At 43.6% G+C, this 17,083-nt stretch overlaps 1 protein-coding gene across 1 annotated transcript in view; it reads left to right on the top strand.

The window, feature by feature from the left end:
• Positions 1-17,083, top strand: part of CNTLN (centlein) — a 1,263,565-nt gene that overhangs the window by 942,157 nt on the left and 304,325 nt on the right. Inside the window, exon 20 of the mRNA XM_069239496.1 lies at positions 8,827-9,030. Within this exon, the coding sequence (XP_069095597.1) occupies positions 8,827-9,030 (204 nt within the window). The remainder of the gene's footprint in view (positions 1-8,826; positions 9,031-17,083) is intronic.

Here is a 17,083-nt window from a genome sequence, read left to right as displayed (position 1 = left end):
CCAGCAGGTTAAGGAGGCATTTTGTTAGGTCTGTGTGCGTGGGTGGTGGACTTGGTGGCTGAGAGAGCCATGAGTAGTGTACTGTTTTTTGTAGGGTAGTTTTATTATGTAATAGACAGGGGGATGCGAGGTTGCTATGAGTGGCATGTTTTTTATTTTGTTTGTGTTTGTTTAGTTTGGATAGAGTATGGGTTAGGGGTGGTGGAGGAGCATGTGGATCATGATGTAAGGCTCTAAATTGTGCAATGGAGGAGAGGCGAGTGAATGAAAGTTGCTGGGTTGGGGTTGCTTGTGGTAGGTGTTTGTGAAGAGTGAGAAAGTAGGGGTGGAGATAGGATGGAATTTGTATTCTTTGTGTAGTCCTGAGGGTGGGAGTGGGTATGACGATAAGTGTAATGTAAGTTTGTGTTGCTTTAATGTGCTGATGTTTGTGGTCGTTATTGTTTTTGTGGAATAGTGAGAGGGGATATTGGTATAGTTGTTTTTGGTGAGGGATTTGTATGTGAGTTTGTGCTGGTAAGTGGAACTTGAGTGTTAGATAACATGCATGCATGCAACATATGCAACAACCAATAGGAACTTATATAAGGAGCAAGTTAACTGAAGTCCAGTCCCTGTTGTCAGGGGGAAAGGCAACTGCTGCTCTATTCAGAATCTCATTGGATACAGACAGGCTGAATCCACACTTCCAAGCTAGCAGAGTCTACTTTCCAGGTAACACTGGAATAGTGCTGGGTGCACACTCTAAAATCGGGTTTTTTTAAAGGAAAAAATACAGGGGGGCAGACAGTTTTTAAGCACAATTTAAATCACAGAAACAGATTAAAACAGTCTCCTAAAAACACACTCAGCAAGATGTATGTAGCCTTTTTACTTAGAAGAGAAAAAAAGGGTGGGGAGGGGGGTGGGCCACATACTAGCAAGGCAATTCACACAGTCACGGCAAAAACTAGTTTTAAAAAAACACCACTTTAAAAGAGGCCAGGCTGCCTGAAACACAGAGTCCACAGTAAAACAGACACAGGTAGCTGAAACAAACACTTTTGAACAAATAATACTATTTACCCAGAAAAATCTCAGGGCTCCTTACCTAGGTCTTTTTGCAATCCTTGAACACTGGGCTGTATCAGGACACAGGGGAGATGCACAGAGGCACACAAAATGGAGGTGGCTGTCTTGGGCTTCCCTCCACAAACCTAAGGGGCCAGAGCAGGTGTGGGGGCGGGTCTCAGGTGCCGCAGGGACTCAGGGAGCCAATGAGCTAAGTCCAGTCCGTGTGGTCAGGGGGAAAGGCAACTGCTGCTCTATTCAGAATCTCCTTGGATACAGACAGGCTGAATCCACACTTCCAAGCTAGCAGAGTCTACTTTCCAGGTAAGGGATAGATTGTTTAAGAGGGCGTGCACTCTAAAATCAGGCTTTTTTAAAGGCAAAAATACAGGGGGCCAAACAGTTTTTAAGCACAATTTAAATCACAGAAACAGATTAAAACAGTCTCCTAAAAACACACTCTGGAAGATGTATGTAGCCTTTTTACTTAGAAGAAAAAAAAGGGGGGGAGGGGTAGTGGCCCACAAACTAGCAAGGCAATTCACACAGTCATGGCAAAAACAAATTTTAAAAAAACACCACTTTAAAAGAGGCTAGGCTGCCTGAAACACAGAGTGTCCACAGTAAAACAGACAAAGGTAGCTGAAACAAACAATTTTGAACAAATAATACTATTTACCCAGAAAAATCTCAGGGCTCCTTACCTAGGTATTTTTGCAATCCTTGAACACTGGCTGTATCAGGACACAGGGGAGATGCACAGAGGCTCACAAAATGAAGATTCCTCAAACGGTGCCAAAGGCAAGTAAAAAACAAAACGCTTTTTCTATCGAAACATGGTCCTAACTGTTACTACCTACTGGCGACTGGCACAAGGTAATTAATACGTATATATATATATAAAAAATATTTTTGTCTTAGTGCAGTGTGATCGAGCACTGCACTAGAACAGTGATTTGGCACGATCTTGATCCAACATATACCGTTGTGCTTACTGCATCACGTCATCTAAGTTCTGAGAAGGGCTAAAACTGCTGAAGCTACTTCACTTAATTGGTACCTATGAGTTTTTTTTATTGAAAGAGCCTTAAAAGCTGGGCTCCATAAGTTGAGTAATGGTTGGCGTCTTCTGACGCATGCTAGTGAAATTTGTTTCTTTAAGTCGCATGTGCCCTCTATATTTTTTTCTGGATGACACCCGTTTGCTGTTCCAGGTCGTTTGTGGGGCTTGGAAGTGTAACACTTTGTCACAGCATATGTAGTAACAGCCCGCATCGGATATCCTAAATGTCATTTATTATTAAAGGGTTCCTTGCAGACAGCGATGTTACATTCTGTAAGTCGAAAGCAAACACATTTCAAATATTTGCTACTCTCACACGCTTTAACATGGGTCTTTAAAACTGCTTGCTTTCTTAGTGTTGCTATATGCCTTCATTCTCGGAACATAAGTCGAGGCAATGCAAGTCTCCAGTTTAAGCCTTTGAGCTCCTGGTAACTCTGAGGTTCACAGGATGAAATCCTAATGAGTGTGTCAGCCTCGTACCAGTCTAGTGTGAATATACATGCATTTGAAATAAATTGGCTGCAATAAATTGATAGTCAAAAAGAACTATGATCTGCATGAAGAAATAAAGTGCCATACAAACGTCACATATGACTAATACTAATAATGTAATTTAAGTTTTCATTCTAGGATTCCAGATAAAGTTGTCTTTTCGTGCCTAATGTGCAGGAAAGTCTTGAATTCTTAGAACAATTAAGGTGAATAGGTTTTGTAAATTGAACAGGGATGGAGCTTCAGGGGAGCGTTTGGGGTGTTAGGCCCTACTAATAAATGTATTCTGTATTAGAACATTGGAAGTTGGCAGCTCCATTGAAAACAATGGAGTGCTGCGGGCTTTTACTGGCCGGTAAAAGCCCGCAGCGCCAACATTCCAATGGGCTTTGTTCACAGCAGCAGCTGTGAACAAAGCCTCATGGAGCCCGAGGGGATTCTAATCCCCCGGGCTCCGTGAGCAATTTGTTTTTTTTAAGAGAACATTCTGCCCTGAGTGGCAGAATGTTCTAATAGCCTTAGAACCTGCCATAGCGGGCTCTACCGGCTATTAAAGGCCCTTTCCCTTGTTAAATGCCCTCGCCTTCGGCTCGGGCATTTAACTCGGGAGCGGGCCTTTAATAGCCGGTAGAGCCCGCTACGGCGGGTTCTAAGGCTATAGTAAATAGTTGGGTACAGGTGCTTTAAGTCAAGTATGGTGAGTTGTTTGTCGGATTTCACTTGGGAGTTTTACATACACACACCGACAAAAACTCTCTCGCTGCCTTGTCACTGTTTAAAGGTCTTAAGAATGCTTATTTTGCACAATATTGAGCCATGCGTACCCTTTTCAATCTGCACTCCTCTCCCTTACTGCTGCTCCGTATGGACCCCTCCTCTTGTGTAATGTATTCATACCAAGGAGTTTGGAAATCTAATCCTCCAAACCCCGCCCCCCTGTGTTACTGACCAAACTACACCCCTGAAATTGAACCATACTGTCTCACAAGCTCCTATAAAAACCTAATTAACAACTTGACCTGGTGAATTGAATTGAGAGAAAAAACATTGATCACTCTGAAAGCCTATCAAGTAAGCAATGGAAAGAGTCCCTGTGCCAAAAGAAGTAGGATTCCTCCTTCCGTACTTAGAACAGGAGATGCCAGCAACTGGAACTGGTGGCTGCCAGTGAAACATCAACAACAATTACACAATCATTAGGTCTAGCATTTTGCTAGGTGAAGTGTTGGGTATTAGTTTAGGGAATTTCTCCCACCCATATAGAAAACCCCTAATTTCAGTAAACTGTGGGCCACAACAATGGGGAAAGAAGGATTTAGGGCCCTTTCCTGATCAGACTATACCTTTCAATGAGAGTGTTACTGAAGAAGTTTGTTTGCGTTGTAGGTGTTGCATTTAAAAGGCATACACACCAAAATAGTGCATAATAGTTTTGACAAGGGGACTTCCTTTCTTTGTGAACGAAAAACATGTAAATCCAACGTGTAATTTGTGGCAGAATAGCAAGACTAGTGAATGACTAAGAGCATTAGGTAATAACACTATTTAGGCTACCTTGTCCAAACAACCAGCACTCCCTAAACAAAAAACATACATTAATATATAAAACGTCATCATATCTGCAAAGTAAATACACCAAAGAGCATTAACTGGCTCTCATTATGCCACATCTGTAGTCTATCACAAAACCTAAGAGAAACATAAATAGGACGCTAGCTAGCCTCAAAGTGCCGTAGGTTGATAGGCAGCCCATGCAAGCAAAGCATTAAAAACGTGAGCGCTGATGGCTGGAGCAAAGTCCACATTATTGCTTCCTCTGTAATATTTCTTATTGTACTTTTAAAATAATTGATTAAATGAGGTATTCCAAATGTCAAAAGTAGTGTTTAGCCAAAGCTAAAAAAATGGAACGCTGTAGAGAATAAGGGATAAGTTATTGTTCTTGTCACCTTATTGATACCAAGAATCGGCTCCTTAATTACAAAGATGAATTTTATTAACAGCTAATCTGCAAATTAAATATGTTTCAAGCGATATGCTGTGAATATAGAATTGCGACATCTCTCCAGTTCTCAGAGTGCTGCATGACGTCCCGCTACCGTAAATAAAATAGAGGCCTTAGCTCCGCTAGCATTCCTGTGTTGAACATCCACTAGTTTGTATAATCCTGCTATCACATCTATCTAGGCTTGTTGAGAACCTCAGGGCGTGACGTTATTCTATATACGAGAATAATTGGTAAAGCACAGATTCGATGAGGACTGTCAGAAAGACGTGTGACTATTTTTTGCATGTATATTTAATGGTTAAATATTGTAGAAGCATAGGGAAGTTAATGAAATATTGTGGAAGTGGTACATTATTGAGCTGTGCCTGGTGAGAAACATGTCCTGTGTGCTTTTTGCTTACTTGACATAATCTGTAAGTAGAGTAAAGGAACGTAGGTGAAATCATATATGATTGACCAGAAACAGCCATCTAGCCAAGACCATATATAAACTTTTCAGCAGTAACAAATAAGGAGCTGTGTTCATATGAGTCATACCATTAATGGTGGCATGAAAGTAGGCCACTATCTTCTAGTCTTTCCTAAATATATTGGTGTGTGTTGATGCCGTGTAAATGAAAATGAGGAGGGATGGTTTCTAATGGGAACAATAAAAACCTAAAGGGGGACAGTGTATGAATCCCCTTAACAGTCCCATTAGAGCATTGCTTTTGGCACCAGGAAACTTGTCTGCTCTGAATTATTTCAGTGTGAGAATTTAAGAAAATAAATCTGCTTTTTGGACAGGTTTTTCAGTTTCAGTACATCAGCTGAGATTTCTGTACTGTAGATGTGAATAAACTTTGTTTTGTGTGGTTTTCTTGCTGCCTGAAGCTATATTTTTGCATTCAAAAACGTAGCTCACAGATATGATTGACTTAGTAAAAAAAATATTCCAGTGTACACTCTTGACCTTTCATGATGTCATTTCGATTAAATGACCTCTACAATGGCAGAAAAGAACATTCCTTCATAATTGAAGTTGAGGAGTAAAATGTAGTACTGTACAAAAGAATGATAGAGAAGTCCATGATTTGCTTTCATCAAGATCCTGGATGAGTCAATATAGGAGAGAATCAGTAAGAGAATTTGAGCTAAGAAGAGTACGATGAAAACGTGTAGTTTTTTGTTGAACATTGTCTTCCATCATCCGGCTTATACAGTTCCTACAAATATAGCAGGAATGTGTGTTAGACCAACACAAACTTCACAATATAGAGACTCTGTCCACATATACAGTCAGTAAGTGCTGTTGTATCTCAGGTAGCTCACAGTACCACATCCAACTCCCAAACAGACCAGGGAAAGATGTTGGTGGCGACCTGGAACATTACATTCTGATTCCCAAGGAATCTGTGGAGACACATCTAACCCTTTCATTAGTCACTCTTGCATGCCCAAGGTAAACCCAAGAAAGATACAAAAAGCATTTTCAAAACATTTATTGAAATGATTTTATTCTTATATAAAACAAATGTGCTGCAATTATTAGAAAGATGAGACCTACTACTGTAATCATCATTGTCAGAATGGTAAACAGTAGGAACAATTAAACCATGGTAATTGTTGTTAATGTTTGCCAACTCCTATCTGTATCTAATACTATACCAAAGAGAGCATAACAGGAGTATCCACTGCCATATCCGTTGGAATAGTCATAACCCCCATACCTTGGGGTTAGGTATTATAAAGCTAGTCAAGGTTATCCTACTTGGCAAGATGGAGTTCGGAGTCAGTAGGGCTGCACCTCAGTCATAACTCGCTGAGGTTCCGTGATAATCCGTGATTGTGCTCCTCTAGCTGAGCCATCACATGAAAGCTATACATATTATAAAGTAGCTTTCTTATCACACAGTGAGATAGACGCAGAGCAGCTCATTCATTTTGGTTAGCTAAAATGAAGTGTCTCCTAATGAGCACAGCAAGAAAACAAAACAATGGCATTGTGTTCTGAATTGTACGACCCTGTAACTAGCTGTACAGATACAGATTACAGGGCATCAGTGCCTATCAGAAATGCACATAAAGCATATACATGCGTTAAAGTGTGGAAAAGGTTACCACGGAAAGGAGATGTCAACTTAAGGAGTTGAATCTGAAATGAAGACTACATGCAAGCCACCCGACAGTGAGGTTGACCATGTGTGACTGGAAAGGTTTACATGAGCTACCAGTGTGTCCTTCCTGCCTTCCCTCAGTATTGACATCTGCCTCCCTGTCACTATTTTGCTGAATTTGCCTTCTGCGCAGACACAGTCTGAATCTATGCAATCTACTTAGCCCCATATTCCTGAACTGTGCAAGGTGACGCTTACTTTTTGAATAGCTTCACAAATCCCCTGCGCTGCCTGTATGTTCCTCTTTGCTCTCCAAATGTCTGCCTTGTCTTCCAGCCTGTATATTCTGTCTTGCACAATCAATGCACCCTTCCTGCCTTACTTTTTGCAGTGTTAGGTTCCAAATTTGAGTAAACTGTTTGAGCATTTGTTTCCAGTAGCTTTTTATTTTGAGGGTGAAATCTATTTTATGGTTGTTAGGGTGCATTAAGGAGTTAGAATGGATGGGATACTTATAATTGGTGGGTGGTAGTTTTTTTATTACTAACCTGCATCAGTGTTCTAGGATAATTTAATACATAGCAGTTTTTCAGCCCTGTTAGTGGATGCCAGTTGTCCTTGTATATTTTAATTAGATTCTAACTCTTAATCACAGTAATGCCACTTCCCTCCCAGCACCCCTCTTACGGGTAAGATTAAAACACCTGGGCATGCATTACAAAAATACAAATTCAATTGGAAGTATTTATTGGACACTTCTACCAGTGCAGAGTACTTCTGTACTCTCTACTCTGCCTCCTAGTCAAATATTGAAGTGTACTCAGTCTTGACAGTCATATCACTTCCCTACCTCCTTTTCTTATGTTCTGAACAGCTGGCTGTCAAAAAGGTACTTGAGAGCAGTGTTTTTTTTTTTGCCATCGTCATTGTCTCCCACACTTTCAGACACCAGGTTTCCATAGTTGTTCAAAGGAAAAGCAATGATTCTCTAAGATGCCAGCAAAGAGTGGAATAGTGTGGCACATCTCCTGGCCCAATGGTCTGCAATTTTTGACTTCTGTCACAATCTGAAAACCATGGCTCTCTAAAACAGGATATCCCAGTGTGTTTGATAACAGTGAGAACTTCAGTGTTTCTGGCATGTATTTGTGTACTCTGGATAGATGACGCTCGTTGAGGCTTACTTAAACGTCAGCAGTAAAATATAGTGTCTTTGACCATTAAAAAGGTTTTACTAATTGATGTTTCCTTCCACAGAGTTCTTACATGAATCCTCCTGTCTGCTGTTAAACTTGTTTTGGAAATATGTTTAGGCACGCCAACTTACTGTCGTCCAATGCTGATTTTGAATTGACATATCTTCCAAAGTGTCATCGTCAATCAATATTAAGGTGCTATAGGTGTGTGTGACAGAGTTCCGCACCAACCAGGTGTTGTGGGAAACTCTATTCTTGCTTTTCAGCAATAAATAGAAGTGATGATCTACCCCAATATACTCAATGTATTGTTGTGCATGCCCTATGCTTTGTCTGCAAATTAACTCGGAAGAAAGCAGGACTTTTTGAGGACAGACAGAATGCCGAATTTCAAGCAATACCTCCACTCAAAGTTCCAGTCTCCTGTTGAAGACAGGATATGCAGGAGGATTCTGGGATTCCAGACTCTTTTCATAGTACCCATAGTAGGTGGGAAGAGTAGAATTTTGAGAATGAGTTGCTCTAGAACCAAATTAATCGACTTTGGGGGTGGAACCTATTCACTTTTTTAAGTATGGGGGAAGAAGAGCGACATGGAGTGGTAATACTTGTAAGTTGTCTTGATGCATAATGCTTGTTGGCATTCATAGTGTTTTAGGCAAATGTTTCATTGTTTGCTGAAGTTAAGGTAGATTTGCCTAGACTATGATGCTTCAGTAATAACATTAGTATTTTTCTGCATCTGCTTTGTATAAGGATAATGGGACAATCGTGGAAACGAAGAGACTAAACAAATTGCTTTACGAGTGCTAAACTATTGACACAAATCTTAGGACACATTTTTATTTGAGATTGGCTCCTTTTCTTTCACGTTGATTACCTGCATTTATCATTGTGTTTCTTTTGTCTGGGCATCAGAAACTGACCTGTGACCTTGCCGCAGTCCAGCGTGAGAAAGAAGACATGGAAAAGGCATTAGACCAGCTAAGAGAACAGCTTGCTCAGGTTAAAGTTTCTACTGAAGTGCTATGCCTTGCAACCCCTGATCAGCCGCAGACCATTCCTGACACTCCTTCAAGGACCCTTGATTTGGAAGTGAAGCAGCTGCAATCTAAACTGAAGGTATAGTGAGATACTTTTTAAAAGTAAAATGCAACAGGACACAAAATAATATGTTGGAGTAATGTTAAAAAAAAAAAAAAAAACAGTGTATTAAAATGAGTAGAATAAAGTTTCGTTGCTAATGTAGCTTTTTCTTGCACCGACTCGGATAAGGTTTTCATGTTAACGTTGCCATAGTTTGATTAGAAATGCCAGGCCTAGGCAGCCATTCAGTTCTCATTTCAGCAGCTTCTTCCTTTCTAGTCCCCGACTTCACTCTTGCTTTTTGTTAGTACTGTCGGTCACCAAAGTATATCTAAAGCAAACTTAAATAAGTTAATGATGTTGCCTCCATGATGAATATTATTCATTGAAAGTTTTATAGAGTGTGCTATTACCCCAAAAAGGGGTGTCCTGGTGCTGAGCTAGAGCTGGGAACACTGCCGTCTTAGCAGGCAGTATTAAATAGGTGTGTTTCAAATCGCTTTCAGAGGCCGATTAAAGTATTTTCTTCTCGAAGTTAAATGGCCTGATATTCCATGTCTTAGAAGTTACCACTGCTGCGAAGAAATGACCGCCCAACCTGGCTTTCCTGAAGCTAGACGGTTATATAGGGGAAAAACAGATCTCGTAAATGAATATATGAGGAGGGAGACCGTATATGACTGTGTGGCTGGGACACGGCACTTTAATTAAAATGTATTTAGGAACTGACCGCCAATGAAAGTGAATCAAATAGTAAATATTATGAGTGTTTGTGGCCCTACACCAAATGACAGGAGCATTCCCGTCTAACAAAAGTCTTTCATCAAGCAACAAGGGAGGTCAACAAACCGAGTTAGATAACATTCTATCTTGTAGGAACGCATAGAAGTCAACTCTAAGGTGATAAATGATCCATTTGGTAGAAGAAACGAAAAAGCACTAAAGGAGTTTAGACTCCTACTAAAAAAATTGTAAAAAGTGGAGAATCAATTTACCAGGAACGATCGATCGTCATAGTATGGTGCTCTCCTGAAACTGAAATTTTAATTTAGGAAATGGTTTACACTGTCTGAAATCACATCATATTCAGCCTAAGGAAACCCATTATAAATATTTGATTGCTGATGGATACAACTACCTGTGGATTCCTCACCTTACGAATTCACCCTTGCGCCAGCATCCAACGGAAAATCTTCTTCCCAGCTCTCCATGTCGACGAGGACGTCACAGTTGCAGGGTTCCACGCGACTGCGTCTGACGTCACCGTGCCAATAAGAGGTCCTCGCCGGCGTGCTGTTGTCAGTTCCCTTTTTTCCGTGCCTTCGACGCTAACGGTTTTCTCCTAGCTCTCGCTTCTGTTGGAGGTGTTCCATCTTGTTGCTATCTCACTTTTTAGTTACAATGTCTCCTCTTAGGAAGTCTGGTTGCAAGCCATGGAGAGAGTGCGGGTGTCGTATGTCGGTCACTGACCCTCATGACGATTGTCTTTGGTGTCCTAGCTCTGAGCATGATGTCGAGGAGTGTGTCTCTTGCCAGAGCATGAATCCAAAGGCTTTGAAGGAAAGGGAGGCCAAACTCTTTTTGGCCAAGGCGAAGAAGGGTCATAAGAGCCATCGTAGACCCTCTTCTCATGCTTCTTCGAAGAAGCATAAGAAACGGCATCGTCATGACTCTTGGCGTCATTCGGCTCGGAGCTGATTATGATCAAGGTCTCCAGCTCGTCGGCGACGTGGGAGGTGAGTCTGACGGTGACTCCTCAACCCCAGAGCCCTGAGGCTTCTCCGGCACCATCTATCTTTGAGGTTGTGGCACCTCTGGATAGCCCTCGATTTTCACCTGCTGCTCAGGAGTCCAGTGTTCAGCAAGCACAGGTGCAACAGGGAGACCAGCGGTATCCTGCCTTCCCTGCTCCGGGCGCGGATCCGGCGGCATTTTTGAATGCCATGTTCTCCATGTTCAATGCGATAGCCCCTGCTGGTGCACCGGCTGGTCCCACAGGGCCATTGGCATTTTCGTTGGGCTCCCCTTCTCCATACAAGGCAGCACCGTTTATGCCGTTCTATCCGGCTGAGGGTACCGGACCGGCGCCGCTGATGTCGCCTCGAGGCCCTGTGGTTCCCATGACATCGCCTTCCAGGTCTATGGCGCCGATTTCATCACCTCATCAGCCGGCGCAGATGGTGGAGCCACACGCATCCTTGGCGCCATTAGGATCTGTGCCGGATCAGAGTCATGGATTCTATCAGACTCAACCTTCCTCTTCTGTTCCGTGTCAGATACTGAAGCCGGTGTCTTCGATGTCAGCCAATTCTATGTCGACGCCGAGGTTGGAGGCTCGACGGAGGTCACGCAGGAAGGCCTTACGACTCTTAGAGGAGGAAGCGTATCAAAGGCAGTTTTTGCAGGAGGGGGAGATTGTGGAGCCCTTGGGAGAATATCAAGGGCTGGATTCGGCCAGTGGGCTGGTCACTTCCCCGGAATGGGTCTTGTCTTCACCGGGGGAGTTCACGGAGAAGGCAGCTTCTTTTCACACAGTAATTAGGAAGGCAGCTGACTTTTTAGAACTTCCATTGCCTGCTGCGGAAGTTAAGACTTACATTGTCCACGTCCTCATGGACTCCGCAAAGACCATGGTTCCTGACCTGCCACAGGATGTACAGAGACCATTTGGTGAACTCCTATCTGATGCGCAGGCTGCAGCAAAACAAATAATCCAGTCTGGTTTGGACTCGATGGCCAGGGCAATGGGTACATCTATTGCTACCAGGAGGCATGCTTGGTTGAGGTCCTCTGGGTTTTCTTCAGATGTACAGACCACTTTGTTGGATTTGCCCTTTGATGGGGAAAAGCTTTTGGCGATAAAGCGGACTCTGCCCTAGAGCGCTTTAAAGATAGCCGGGCCACGGCCAATTCCTTGGGTCTGCAAGCCTCCTCCTCTACCCCTTTCAGGTCCTTTCGGAGGTTCAGGGGGTTTGGGCGTGGAGCCGTTTATCATGGGAGACCCCAGTCCTCGGTCCAGCAGCCTACCAGCCTTCCATATCAATCCTTTAAAGGGCGGGGGAGAGTTAGGACAAGAGGGGCCACCTAGCAGCACCCTGCATCATCCTCTTCCTCTGGGGGACAACAGCAAGGGAAACAGCCCTAGTTTTCTCCCCTTTATCAACTATACTTCTCCTGTAGTGGGAAGATTACGTCTTTTTCTCCACAAGTGGGAGTTAGTTACATCAGACTCATGGGTTCTAAACATTGTGAGAAAAGGATATGCTCTCCCTTTTCAGGAGTTTCCTCCTCCCATCCCTCCCCGTCCCTCCTTTTGTTCAGAAGACCATCTCCTGTTACAGCAGGAGGTTCAGATCCTATTGTCAAAAGGTGCGGTGGAGTTGGTTCCAGAGCAGGAAAGGGGTCAGGGTTGTTATTCAAGATACTTCCTGATCCCCCAAGAAGGACAGTCGTTTGAGACCAATCCTAGACCTGAGGATTTTGAATTGGTTCCTCAAACAGGAAAAATTCAAGATGCTGACTCTGGCACAGGTACTTCTGGCATTGAACAAAGAGGATTGGATGGTGTCTGTCAACTTGCAGGATGCTTACTTTCATATCCCTATACTCAAGTCGCACAGGAAGTATCTCCGGTTTGTGGTGGGGTCACAAAACTCCCAGTTTGCGGTCCTTCCATTTGGTCTTACTTCAGCACCTCGAGTCTTCACAAAGGTGATGGCAGTGGTGGCAGCAAGTCTCAGAAGGAAGGGGATATTGGTATTCCCTTACCTGGACGATTGGTTGATTAAAGCCAAGTCTCCAGAGCTTGTGTTTCGTCACTTGCAGATGACAACTCAGTTGTTGTTCAGGCTGGTTTTTCAATAAATGTACCCAAATCTCACCTGGAGCCCACTCAACGCCTCCTGTTCATAGGGCCAGTACTGGATACAACATTGAATCGGGCCTATCCTCCGCATCAGCGGGGTCAGGACATTCAGGCGTTGATTCTAATGTTTTCAAAATGGAGCGGTTGTTCCAGTCCTCAAGGTCTTACGCCTGCTCGGTCTGTTTGCTTCTTGCATTCTGTTGGTCACTCATGCATGTTGGCACATGAGAGCTCTCCAATGGTGTCTCAGCAGGCAGTGGTTTCAACACAAAGGGGATCTCGAGGAGTCGATAACGATCTCCAGAGACGCGGTAGCGGAGTTACGATGGTGGGCTGTGGACGGCAACCTTTCTCAAGGAAGGCCGTTTTCACTGCAACCTTCGGTGGCCACGGTCATGACGAATGCTTCCACTCTAGGGTGGGGAGCTCATCTGGGGGACCTGGAGATCAAGGGTCGCTGGTCTCCAGTGGAACAGACTTTTCATATAAATCTGTTAGAATTTCAGGCAATACGTTTGGCTCTCAAGGCCTTCCTCCCCTCCCTTTGCGGTCAGTCAGTTCAGGTCCTGACGAACAAAACTACCGTGATGTGGTATATAAACAAGCAGGGAGGAGTAGGGGCGTATCTTCTCTGCAGAGAAGCTCTGCGTCTCTGGTCCTGGCTTCAGGACCATCAGATTTGCTTGATAGCGAATCATCTGGCCGGAGTGCTCAACATACGTGCGGACACTCTCAGTCGACATTTTTCGGTCAATCACGAGTGGGGTCTCCATCTGGATCTGGTTCAACACATCTTTCAGATGTGGGGTTCTCCAGTGATAGATCTGTTTGCCACTCAGGAGATTGCCACTCAGGAGAACCCGCACTGCCCGTCATTCTGCAGCCTCCAGTATCCGGCGCAAGGAGCTTTGAGGGATGCATTTTAGATCTCTTGGTGCAACCATTTGCTTTACGCGTTTCCCCTCCATTCCCTTGATTCCTCGGGTTCTGAGGAAGATTCGCCAAGATCGGGCTCAGGTCATTTTAATCGCCCCAGATTGGCCAAGAAGGGTGTGGTACACGGACTTTCTCCAACTCTCGCGGTGCCCTCCACTCCGTCTCCCTCTCAGGGCTGACCTCCTCTCGCAGTCGTAGGGGCAGGTTCTACACCCCCACCTTCTGAGCCTGCACATTCATGCCTGGAGATTGAACGGGGCAACCTGAGTTACTTTTCTCTCCTACCAAATGTAGTGGATGTTATTTTATCAGCCAGGCGACACTCAACCAAGACCATTTATGCTGGTACTTGGGCAAAATTCGAGGCTTGGTGTGGAGAAAGACAAATTGATCTTTTGAAGGCCCACCTTTCTGATATTTTTATTATTTGCTTTGGATTTAGCAAAGAAGGGTTGTGCAGTGGCTACAGTTAAGGGTTATTTAGCTGCTTTGTCAGCCTTTCTTTGCCTCCCAGATCAGTCCTCATTGTTTAAATCACCTATTGTGGTTAGGTTTCTTAAGGGTTTACTTAATAAGTTTCCTCCTACTCCTTTTCATGTGCCTCAGTGGGACCTAAATATTGTTTTAACCTTTTTAATGGGGCATCTTTTGAGCCCAGGCACTCTTGCCCGTTAAGGTTTTTAGTGCTTTAAACAGTTTTTCTCGTTGCCATAACCTCGGCTAGGCAGGTTAGTGAGCTTCAAGCTCTTTCTGTTAAACCCCCCTTTACCTTGTTTTTTCCAGATAAAGTGGTGTTGAAAACCAGGGCGGCTTTCCTGCCAAAAGTTGTCACTCTTTTTCATATAGGGCAGACCATTACCCTTCCATTTTTCTACCCTCCTCCTCACCCCTTGGAGGAGGAAGAAAGGCTCTACCGTTTGGACCTCAAAAGGGCGCTTCATTTTTACATTGAAAGGATGAAAGACTTTCGCCTGGAAGATCAGCTGTTCGTGAGGAATATTGGATAGAGGAAGGGCAGAGCAATCCATAAAAGAACAATCTCCAGGTGGGTCATTCTTTGTATCAAGATCTGCTACTCGTTGGTGAAAAAGGTTCCCCCTGAGGGTATCAGAGCCCACTCCACCAGGGCTAAGTCTGCTACTTCGGCCCTGGGAAAGGGGGGTTCCAGTGGTGGATATTTGCAAGGCAGCAACTTGGGCGTCCCTACGCAAAGCATTACTGCTTGCACTCTGAGGTTGGAAGGGACGGCCATTTTGCACGATCTGTGTTGCAGGATTTCTTGGTGTAATCTGGCAGGCACCCACCTCTGAGTGCGGTACTCCTTTGGGACTCTATTCATAAGGTGAGGAATCCACAGGTAGTTGTATCCGTCAGAAGAACAAGTTACTTACCTTCGGTAACGCATTTTCTGGTGGATACAATAGCTACCTGTGGATTCCTCACAGTCCCACCTGCCTCCCCGTTGCCTGTCTGATTGCACTAGGATATGTGATTGTATAGATGTATGTATATATTGATATTTTTCCTGTATACATAAATGATGGTTTTTGTTATGTTGCATCTTGGAGGTTTTATGTATATATGTATCTATTGGAGTTATTGTGGAGTCTGTTCTCACCTGTTCGCCTCAAAGGCACGTAAAAAATGGGTGAAACTGACGTCAGCATGCCAGCGAGGACCTCATATTGGCACAGTGACGTCCGACAGAGTTGCATGGAGCTGTGCAATTGTGAAGTCCTTGTCGATGTGGAGAGCTGGGAAGAAGATTTTCCGTCGGATGCTGCCGCAAGGGTGAATTCATAAGGTGAGGAATCCACAGGTAGCTATTGTATTCACCAGAAAAAGCGGTACCGAAGGTAAGTAACTTGTTCTTTAAACCTGAATTCATTATCATAAATGGTCTAAATATACTCTGGTGGAAGAAGATAGGCTGCCTGATGGAACAAGCACACCTCTGGACTGCTCTGTGACAAGACAACACTAAGACAACCATTTGAAGTGACTGTCTTCACAGACAACCGTGAACTTCGACTTTGTTTTCTTTATTATTTTATTAGTTTGTATCGCACTAGCTTGTGACAACCATCCACGTCATAGTCCTAGGTCTTTCATAGTCATGTTTTCCTTTTTTCCAAGTGTTCTTGTGCTGTGTCAAGCGGATATGATCACTGGTTTGAGGTGCTGTAATTTGGTGAAACTGCTGGGCTAGGTGAAAACATTCCTAAGGTTAGAGTATCCTAATGGTTTACATGTTGAAGCATTGTACTCGTCGATGTTTCAATGTGTACACAAACCTCATGGAGCGGAAAAGGAGTCCCAAAATGGCTGGGTGCCTTGAAAGGCAATAGTCTCAGATTGTGTTCTGTGCTTTCACTGGGAGAGAGTTGACGTAATCCCAAGAAAATCTACTATTGTATGGCAGGTGTTTCCAGTTTTACAGTTTCAACCTCATCCTTTATTTGTTTTACAGGCATCACCTGTTATTTCTCTCTCACCTGTGCTCAGTGAGCCAGGTATGACTGTTTTGCAAACTATCACAAGTGGCAAGCTTACCTCTGATAGTCCATGCAGGAGCTGAATCAATTCAAATGAGAACATATAGTCCTAAGATTAACAACTGTTAATCGAAACAGTATATTGAGTGGCTGGCCAGTACATGATGTGAAGCTCATAGGGTAGAGTTCAGCAGGGAAGAATGAATGAGCTTCTCAGTGCCCGATCTCTTTGACGAGTACTATAATTGTGATTAGAAAACAAGATTTTCTAAGAAACACTTGAATTGCTTAAGTGGTTCTCCAAATTAAGGTTATACAGTGTATTAATCAATATATGTGTGTGTGTGTTTTGCCGCTAGGAGATGCTCACATCCTGTTAAGTCTTTTTGTGGCTCCAGGATCAAGGGTCATGGTATGGGAATATGTCACCAATGGAAGCAGCAGTCCTCCACCTCTCTCATCCTGCACCACTGCCACCTAACCCCTTTAGTTTTCACTTCATCAGCTAATTGTGACTAGTAGGGGGCTGAATTCAGTGCAGTGTTCCCCACTAGTACTTTATCATGTCGGACAAATGGGTATTTCAACTTATTCGACAAGGTTATGCCCTTTTCCCTTTTTGTATGAGGTGGATGGGGACCTGGGTTGCAATTCCAGGTACTTATTTGTCCCCAAGAAGGATAGGACCCCGAGTCTGATTTCAGACATCATAATGTTGAACTTTTCCCTCAAGAAGCAAAAGTAAAAAAAAAAAGATTATGACACATGCACATTTCAGGTTGGCTCTGGATCC

This window comes from Pleurodeles waltl, chromosome 1_2 (genome assembly GCF_031143425.1).
Source record: "Pleurodeles waltl isolate 20211129_DDA chromosome 1_2, aPleWal1.hap1.20221129, whole genome shotgun sequence".
Lineage (NCBI taxonomy): Eukaryota > Metazoa > Chordata > Amphibia > Caudata > Salamandridae > Pleurodeles > Pleurodeles waltl.
This window is presented reverse-complemented; position numbering and strand designations above follow the sequence as displayed.